We start from the raw sequence: 8,945 nt of genomic DNA, 5'->3' as shown, positions 1-8,945 counted from the left end.
CCTGCACTGCAGGTAGATTTTACACCATACGCACGCGCGGGCCGCGGGACCATGGCCATATGTCACACTATCTCCGCATGCGCACCGCAGCACGTGCACTTGGAAACTAACTAACTAATTACTTACTTGAAGTGCAGCCCAGGAAGCACGAGGCGAGTGTCGACAAGTACTTCACCTGCTTTTGAGATATAGACCGCGTTGCTTCACTAGCAGTAGGCATCTCGACCGTTCAGGACTTATCTTTGTAAAATTCTGCTAGCCTTATTGATGAAGCCTCTTCACTGCCGGCATGTCTGTGAAGCAAGGTACTGTGGACAAGTGGGTTGCTGAATTTGATCCCAAAAAAGAATGGAATCGCGCAGAGTCGAGTGGCGGAGCTGTGACCAAGATATTTTGCAAGATGTGCAGGGAGAAGGCGTCCTCGCTTCGTGGTTTGAGGAATTACAGCACGGCGTTCGTTGACGGTATAAATGGAAGTGCACTGAAGACTGCATTGTCGACGGAAAAAAACTGCTATGCAAAATTGTTGCGTTGCTAGGCAAACGTCGGGGTGTGTAGCAATTATTGCTATGCAATTTTTTTGAAGTAAATTAGTCCCTGCATAGGTATGGCAGTATTACATCACCATGATCACGGTGGATTAGACTTCTTCAAGTTTTCATTTTTATTTCATCGTCGAGTTTCATCCCTTGTATCTTTGGTTTTCTTCTTTCTTTCCATGTGACATGATGTATTGTTTGAATAAACCCGTTTTGATTACATCACTGTGCATGTTGTGTGTGTGTTGGGGGGGGGGGGGGGGGGGTGTGCATGTACAGTGATCATGAATGTGGAGAGGAGAGTGATTGATTTTTGATTGTCCAAAGGCCGCAGAGGCCTATCGCGATATCGAGGGGCCTATCGCGATAGCGAGGGGCTCTCCTGTGTAAGGAAAGGGAGGAAGTGAAGCAGAAGTCTGCCTCGTTCGAGGCAGTTCGCTTGGTAGATCGAACGGTTCGATCTACCAAGATGAAGTACATGTACCAAGTAGTTGCGGACTTCAGCAGGACTAGGAGTTATACGATCGTGATAAAGAGTTTAGCGCTGTCCAGTGAATGGGACACCGAGGTCAAAAGCCCATTCCTTGGGCTTTTCCAGCGGCAAATGCTGACAAGGAAACTGCATGACCTACACAATACACAGTGACAGTGTGCTTTCACGGTACATGTACATGTACCTCCGTGGGAGAAACCACAAAGTCTGGGTGCCAATTTTGGATGAATGGACTGTACTGTACTCGGTAGCTACATAAGGACGCGTACGCACCAGAGAGCCGTGAATGTACATGACTGTAGCCCCTCGTACGCACTAGGTCATAGCGAGCCATTCTTGCAGGTGAAGGGAACCTGCAACAGCAGGTAGAACGGGACAACTGCTGAAAGGATGTGCCGAAATGGGCACCCGGCCAGGGAGTCGTAAAACACCACCCAGGGCTAGGGGTACCTTCGTCTCCCTGATTGGGCACTGACATTTTTTTTATTTTGGTACAGTTGCTGGCACGATTCTCAGAAAGAAGAGAAGTTGCACAGACGCGTCTCCTTCCTTCCGGATTTGCTTTTACGTTATTGCACTCAGCTCCAGGTTAATGTGCCAAGCTAAATAAACACCAAACAAACCTGCACCGCGCACGGACTCGGATCTATCTGTATCTTTATTTATTTGAGGGATGACCCAGAGGCTAGGTAGGTAGCCTATCGGGGGGTCTCCACTTGTGCGATATTGAATAGGTAGCATAACAGGGGGGGGGGGGGGTCGGGAATATCGCTGGTCTGAAGTGACGCTCCGCTCTACAGCTTTGTTCCTACTCGTATGATAAAATCAAGAGTACATAAGCTCCCTGGTGACCCAGCTTATTTTACTCTTGATAAAATCGATAAGCCATGAAGTGAACCCCTCCTGGCTCCTTGCCTTGGAACCAACTGCTCAATCCAAGAAACGACGACACACCACTTACTTGAACATAGACCTGCGTACTGCAAGGAAATGTTGCAGTGCTCGACATTTTTGTCATGACGTCACACCAGAGCTACCGGTTGCGGTTGCGAAGGCTATGATATGGGAGCACAAAGTCGACAAACCCCACGGCACAGGAGCTCCGGAGCCCTACACCATTTGTACACGTGGGCCATGTAAGTGTGGGGCTACCCTCAGAGTCCCTGGCCGACCCATAAACAGATCCGGGAGCATGCAAACGAGTCCTTTTTCAGTACTCGTGTGGACTTGTCAATATGACAGCTTCTGTCGTAGAATCTACGGTACACATACACGGAATTCTAGAATTCGAACAACTATTGCACTCGATAGGAATGCAAACGCGGAGATAAAGAATGTAGGTTGAGTTCACAGTGCCACCAAGCTCGCATTTGTTGACGATGCAAAGTGAGCAGTTTCTTGTCGAAAGCAGTCACCCACGAAAGTTACTTGCCTTTCAACCTTCCTATTTTTATTGATGGTGACGAAAACAGTTGTGTTCAAAGTATTTTCGAGGAGCTTCACCATTGAATCGGTAGCAGAAGAAATTTGATCTAGTGCATTGTCCCCAACCGATGCCACTGGAGGCGGACGGCTTTCCTGTAAAGGGAGATTGCTCGGGAGAACGTCAACGAACGCGCTTCCCAGAATAGAGGAAACAACTTGATCAGTGTCGTACGTGCGGCAAAGTGGGAGACCGAGAGGAAGCCGGGAGTGCTGAAGGAGCTCGAATAAGGAAGGCCTTGTCCTAATCGGGATAGCGGGTGTGGATTTGCAGCTTGGCGAGCAAGCGGCTTCCCGGACGTCCATTCCGCCATACAGTGTACTGGGTCGTTCCTGGAGGCAAGGTAAACATTTTGATTGCATATTGTGTTCAGGAAAAGGTTTGTTCAGGGAGTAGGTTGCTTGCATATGGTATCGAATGCGAAAGGAATGCTGAAGCATCGTTAGGGATTGAGCATCTCCAACAAGGCTGTCCTATAAAGGTAAATTGAGTAGCGTAGAGTCTGAGGCGAGCGTAGTGGCAAGAGACGTTCGTAACCTCTCGACTCTCTTGTTTCGATGAACCGGACGCGTTGAGGACAGCGCTCTATCTCCTCTCCCGCGTCGCCTGTTGGGCCCCTACATGCCAGCTTGTAAACAAAATGATGAAGTATGGACCAGCCTGTGTTGATTTGGGAGCCATACTTGCCACCCCTGACACAAAGATCGTGTGATCGTCTGTAAAACCTCTCTCCTGTGTAAAAAAAAGCCTGTTTCCGGAATGCAATCCTGATTGTCACCATGCACCGCTGGTCCAGTGTGCATGGGTCTGGTTCTAATAGACATAACGGTACTTCAGGGTGCATCGTATGTAGTAGCAAGAGTATGTACTAAGTCTTTATTATATAACCCCCAAGAGTGTGCCACTCCTGATAACCTTCCTATGGGGTACGCCGACGGCGAAAACTCACATCACGTGGTGCAGGGTCGCAGTTGCACGTTTCCAGCCCGTTTTTAGCGAGAAGTAGAGTAATGAAAAAGCACTCTCTGACAGAAACTCACTGCGGGTATGCAAATCCCCAGCGCAATCACGGCAGATGTTCGGATTGCGCACACGCTATCCTTTGTTTCTGCGTAGTACGAGTGTACCTGAGACACGTGATGTGATTTTTCGCCGCCGGAGACCCCATATGCAGAGTTGCACACTCTCTGGGGGTTATAATTATACCCTTGCTAGTAGCAAGAGTCCACAATCCCCTCCCCACAGAGTGTGCAACGCCTGATCCAGCTCTGCATAGGGTCTTGGTCGAGCGTAGTCGGATCTTCTGACGTCATGCGTACACTCTACACCAGCGCAAGGACCTTTCTCGAGGCAGGGCACCGTTATAATTTGATCGGAGAGTCCCCACGCCTCCCCGGGTTCCCCTCAGATGTGTACGGTATTGTGACAGAAAGATCCGATTTCGCTCGACCAAGACCCTAGCTATGCGGAGCTGGATCGGGCATTGCACACTCTGGGGTGGGGTTATGTACTCTTGTTAGTAGTATCTGTAAAGGCAGAAGAGAACAGTGTCTCTTGCGACGTTGAGTTTCACGCACATAGTAAGGGAACAGTCAGACCTCGCTTAATCGCACACATTCTTTCTTCCACAAAAATATCCGGATAGGCGAGGGAACCGGATAATCGAACACCGGCTATGTTGGAAGCTTCACGTATTCCGCACATCTGTAAACAGCTATCTACTTCCGGATGGCGGGGGATCCGGATAAAGGAGACTGGATAAGCGAGGTCTGAATGTACGGCAATCCTCAGACAACTGAAATCTCTAGGTAGATTGACTACAAGCTTGAGCTGCATAGGAAACTAGCCAGAGCATAGGCCTGGTATGGCATCGCTTCCAAGAATTCTGGCTGGAAACTTTTTTTTTTTTTTTTTAAATCTTTGAGCAGTCTGGCTCGGCGGTGCTCTTGAAGAACGTTCTTAGAAACAGATTGAACTGGACCTCATGCCCGCAGCATTACAGAACGTGTTGCCTGAAACGTTAGGAACCTTAGCCCGGTCTGTCAGTATCGCATGTTTGAAAGATATGCGACGTCATGTTAGGGGTTTTGTACGGATTATGTTGAAATTGGGTGAATACGTAGGGCAGGCAAGCTGCCATGCACCAATAGTGCCACCTAAATACGGTGCATATATAGATGTATGTGTACAGTTGGCCGTCTTTAATCTGGAACTTTAAAAACCAGCACCCTCAATAAACCAGCGTAATCTTCAGGAACCAAAATGTCCTCTTCATGCACAGTACAGCAGTAGATCATGATTTGCTACTTCGGCACGCTCCCCAATCCAGCAGGATTCCCGTAGGACAAAATGGTGTCAGCTTTTACAGGGGCCCAGTGGTCACCACTGTGTTGCAGACTGAGCTGCCCGAAACCCAACACCGACTTTTGATGACTTTCGCCCTGTGCTGTTTTTTTTTCCTTTTCCAGGCTGGCCGTTCTGGTCTTCACGTTCTTGAACTGCGCAGCTCTACTGCACAGGAACAAGCCCGGAGTTAAAAGACACCACACAACGGTTTGTGCTTTTACAACCAACTCACATTGCTATTTTTGTAGTCATTTACAGTTTGCAGTGATTTTTACAAGGATTTACAGTGACTGTGAAACAGAGGGTACCAGGTTCAAGTCCCGCTGGGAAGCGGAAGGACATTTTCCAGCTGTGCTGCGACCCACAGTTATTCGGGAACTCGTGGCCTGGCACGAGGAAAACATGGATGCATTGAATGGGATATTCGGTCTTTGACCACTTGCTGGTGAGCTGATCTACTCACCTCCCTCCGCTTTAGGAGCTGCATCTGCAACTACGGATGCGGAAACCTCGGCCTCTAGCCGAGTCTGACGCGAACCGTGAAATTAATTTTACAGTGATCTAGCTCCATTCGTGCAGCGGAAATCCTGCTGGATTAGGGGAGGGTGCTGGATGAACAAATGTGATTAACTGCTGCACTGTGCATGAAGAGGTTGTTTTGGTTACTGAAAATTGTGCTGTTTTTTTTTTAGAGTGCTGGTTTGCAAAGTGCTGGATTAAAGAGTGACGACTTTGTATTTTATACTATCATTTCAGCCTGAGAAATTTTGCGCAAGGCCCATCTTCATGAATGCACGGTCGCTGCGGACAAAACTGGCCGGAGGTAGTGTGTGATTGTTTGCCCCTCAGTGGGTATGGCGTCCTTCGTTGCCCGGGCATCGCAGGGGAACCTGGGCGGGGTCTATAGAAATGACAAATATGCACACTATGCCCCAAAAGGCGTGAGGTTTGTTATAGCGATCGCATGACAGTGTGCGTAAAATAGTGTTGTGGTGAAATTCCAACTCGGTCAGAAATATTCACGCAGAACTGGTGAAGAGATAGCACGCCAATTGCAGGAGCCAATATCTACGGCACGACAGCATAGCCGTCTGCTCAATTGGTCCCAAAACAACAACAACAACTGCCTTGCCCAATCAGATCGTATAAACTTCTACTTTTTTCCTGTTTCCTGTGTTTGCAACACAGCACGGCCTGTCTGTCCACAGAGTGGATGATGCAGAACAGGGCGACCATGCAGCCTCGACTGCTTCTTGTGCTAAGCATGGGAACGCTGGCATTGGCGCTGATGGCACGGTGCGTAACTGCCCAGACTAGTATGCCACCACTCAACAAGACAGCGCAGACATTTACAGTTGTCACCTCCAGCACTCTCACACGTGAGTACTGCCGGCCTGGTCGGTGTGTTGCACTACTGTTTTCGAATGCGGCTATTGCAGGCAGCGCCTTGTGCTGTGAATGACATTGCAGTTTCTGCTTTAGATTGAGTAAGAGAGTTGAGTGACATCATAGTCCGGCATTTGTATGGGGTTGAGTGCTATCATTGTCTGTGCTTTGTATTAAGTTGAATGACATCATCGTCTGTTCCTTATATTGAGTGGCAAACCAGTGAAAAGATTGATAACCATCCCGTTGCACCAACTGCCAAATGAGGAACAAGATTCAATGCGCAATGTTTACGTGCATGTGCGTCTGTCTATTTGCCCGTATGTCTGTCTGCCGGTGCGCCTTTCTATCTGCCTGTTCATATGCCTCTCTGTCTGTGTCTCTGTCTGTGTCTTTGTCTGTCTGTCTGTCTGTCTCTCTGCCTCTCCATGCGTCTGTCTGTATGCCTTTGTGCCTTTCTATCTACCCGTCTATCTCCCTCTCTATCTGTGTGCGTGTTTGTCTATATGCTTGTCTGCCTGTCTGTCCATCTGTGTGCTGCATTTTGCTCCCGTAGCTGTGGCCAGCCTGAATGTAAGTGGGCTGTATTCCGAGAGCGTCGTGCTGAGTTGGGAAGCAGACACGGGCAGCGCGTACAACGTATCATGCAGCGCTGACGTCGAGCAACACCTGGGAAACCACACCATCACCCGGGTAGGTGGACGCCCAGTTGAGCATGTTATTGCAATAGGCCACTCCTTGTGTATCCATTGGCTCATTCTGTTTGCGTTTCTGCCAGAATGCTCTCGTTCGGCAACAAAATAACATAATTTTATTCAGTTTATTCATTCCAGCATCTCAAGGCGCAGTGGGAACACTGGTCAATGTGAAGAGAGTGGGTGTTAGCCAAACACAGTAGATTACTACGTACTAGGGGTGAAAGTTGGCAATGAGATCCCGAGTTCGAGTACTCTGATTTTCTGCGATCGAATATTCGAGTATTCGAGTATCCTTCATCTCCTAAAATTGCACACCAAGGGCCCTCAAATCGCAGGATACAACCCCGATTGAACCGAGTAGCAATCATTTTTCTCAGGTATATTGGTTGGTGGGTCATTTGGGGTCCCTCTACTCGTGAACAAATGTTCCCCACACAGTCTGCACATCAATATCTGCCGACTGCTGCTCTGAAACTGCAGATTCAGTGGTAAACGCATGTACCATGTATGAACGAGTACTCTGATTTATTCCGAGTACGATTATTTTTGAAAAAACCGAGCGAGTACTCGAGTACTCGGTATAATTGTTTCACCCCTACTACGTACTGAAGTGATGGCAGAAGCGCAGGAAACAACTGCTGTGTTCTAGTCCTATCTTCGTTCTCCCTGCATGCAACTTTGTTTTCTTTCTTGTTATTGATTTTTGTCTCGAGCCGGGTTTGTGTTCTTTGTAAAAAAACCTTGGGCTTTTTGCTGCTCGGCCGCTTCCGTTCTGTATGCTGAAGGGCTCGGCTTTGCTCCTCGTGTTGTGAATTTCGATTCGATTACTATTTGGGGATGATGTCATAATAGTTATGGTTCTTGCCTTGTAGAGTCCGATGTCTCATGTCGTAAATTTGATGGACAAAATAAAGTTGCGTTTGTATTCTGCATGGCCACAGGGACGGTCGTCCTGCATCGTGTAACGAGTCCTGTGTCTCGTGATTTCTGTGTGTTTGCGTGTGTGTGTGTTTGCGTGTGTGTTTGCGTGCGTGCGTGTGTGTGTGTGTACGTTCTTTGGTGCAGGGCCTGCTGAACGCCACGTTAGTCCGACTGAGTGTACTGCCCGACCGTATGTACTCCTGTTCTGTTCTGAGACTGGTGCGGCACCCAAGCACAGGGAACGGAACGCAGGTCGAGGAGATTGCCGCAAGCTGGACTGACGTGCACTTCAAAACCCCTGAGTGTAAGTCAGGCTCGTGCTTTCGAATCTGCAGCATGCTAGAATGCCATGCTTTCCTGGTCTCTCTCTGTGTGTCTCTGTGTGTGTGTGTCTCTCTCACTGTCTCTCTCTGTCTCTCTGTCTCTCTCTCTCTCTCTGTCTCTCTGTCTCTCTCTCTCTCCAGGGATGAATTTATTGTTATATTTTGCATGGCAGTTTCTGCTATACAAAATCACAATTGTGTAGCAATCTTTGATTTTTGATTAGCATTTTTCTTTGAGGGTTGGGTGTTTACCAGTACCACGTTGTCCTTCTGGAGAGTGATGCCGGAAAGCCCATTTGTAAAAAACCGACTGAATTTTTACATGTGCACGCAGATTGAGAGTGCCTCCACCACATACACTGCACTGTATGCATGTCACTTGACAGCACAGGCTAGGCATGGATAGTCTGTATGTATCGCAGTTTTCTGCGAGTCACGGTGACTTTTGAGTAGCAGTAGATCAATTTTGCATCGCAAACTGCGATGCGATACAGGATACATTCATCCCTGGAGAGTCTCTCTCTCTCTCTCCCCCTCTCTCTCTCTATCTCTCTCTCTCTCTCTCTCTCTCTCTCTCTATCTATCTATCTATCTATCTCTCTCTTTCTGTTTCTCTCTCTATCTCTGTCTCTCTCTTTCTGTCTTTCTCTCTCTCTGTTCTCTCTCTCTCTCTGTCTCTCTCTCTCTCTCTCTCTCTCTGTCTCTCTCTCTCTCTGTCTCTCTCTCTCTCTCTCTCTCTCTCTCTCTCTCTCTCTC

General features: G+C 48.2%; 1 protein-coding gene across 1 annotated transcript in view; it reads left to right on the top strand.

Moving 5' to 3' along the window:
* Nucleotides 1-2,403: 2,403 nt before the first annotated feature.
* The window catches only part of LOC135825836 (uncharacterized), a gene marked incomplete in the record, with an annotated part of 18,226 nt that continues 11,684 nt past the window's right edge, over nucleotides 2,404-8,945 (top strand). Inside the window, 5 exon segments of the mRNA XM_065338467.1 lie at nucleotides 2,404-2,858; nucleotides 4,984-5,068; nucleotides 6,050-6,240; nucleotides 6,804-6,940; nucleotides 8,011-8,170. Of these exon segments, the coding sequence (XP_065194539.1) occupies nucleotides 6,075-6,240; nucleotides 6,804-6,940; nucleotides 8,011-8,170 (463 nt within the window).

The sequence above is a fragment of the Sycon ciliatum genome, chromosome 10 (genome assembly GCF_964019385.1).
Source record: "Sycon ciliatum chromosome 10, ocSycCili1.1, whole genome shotgun sequence".
Lineage (NCBI taxonomy): Eukaryota > Metazoa > Porifera > Calcarea > Leucosolenida > Sycettidae > Sycon > Sycon ciliatum.
The sequence above is the reverse complement of the archived record's forward strand: the minus strand, read 5'-3'. Positions and strand labels throughout refer to the sequence as shown.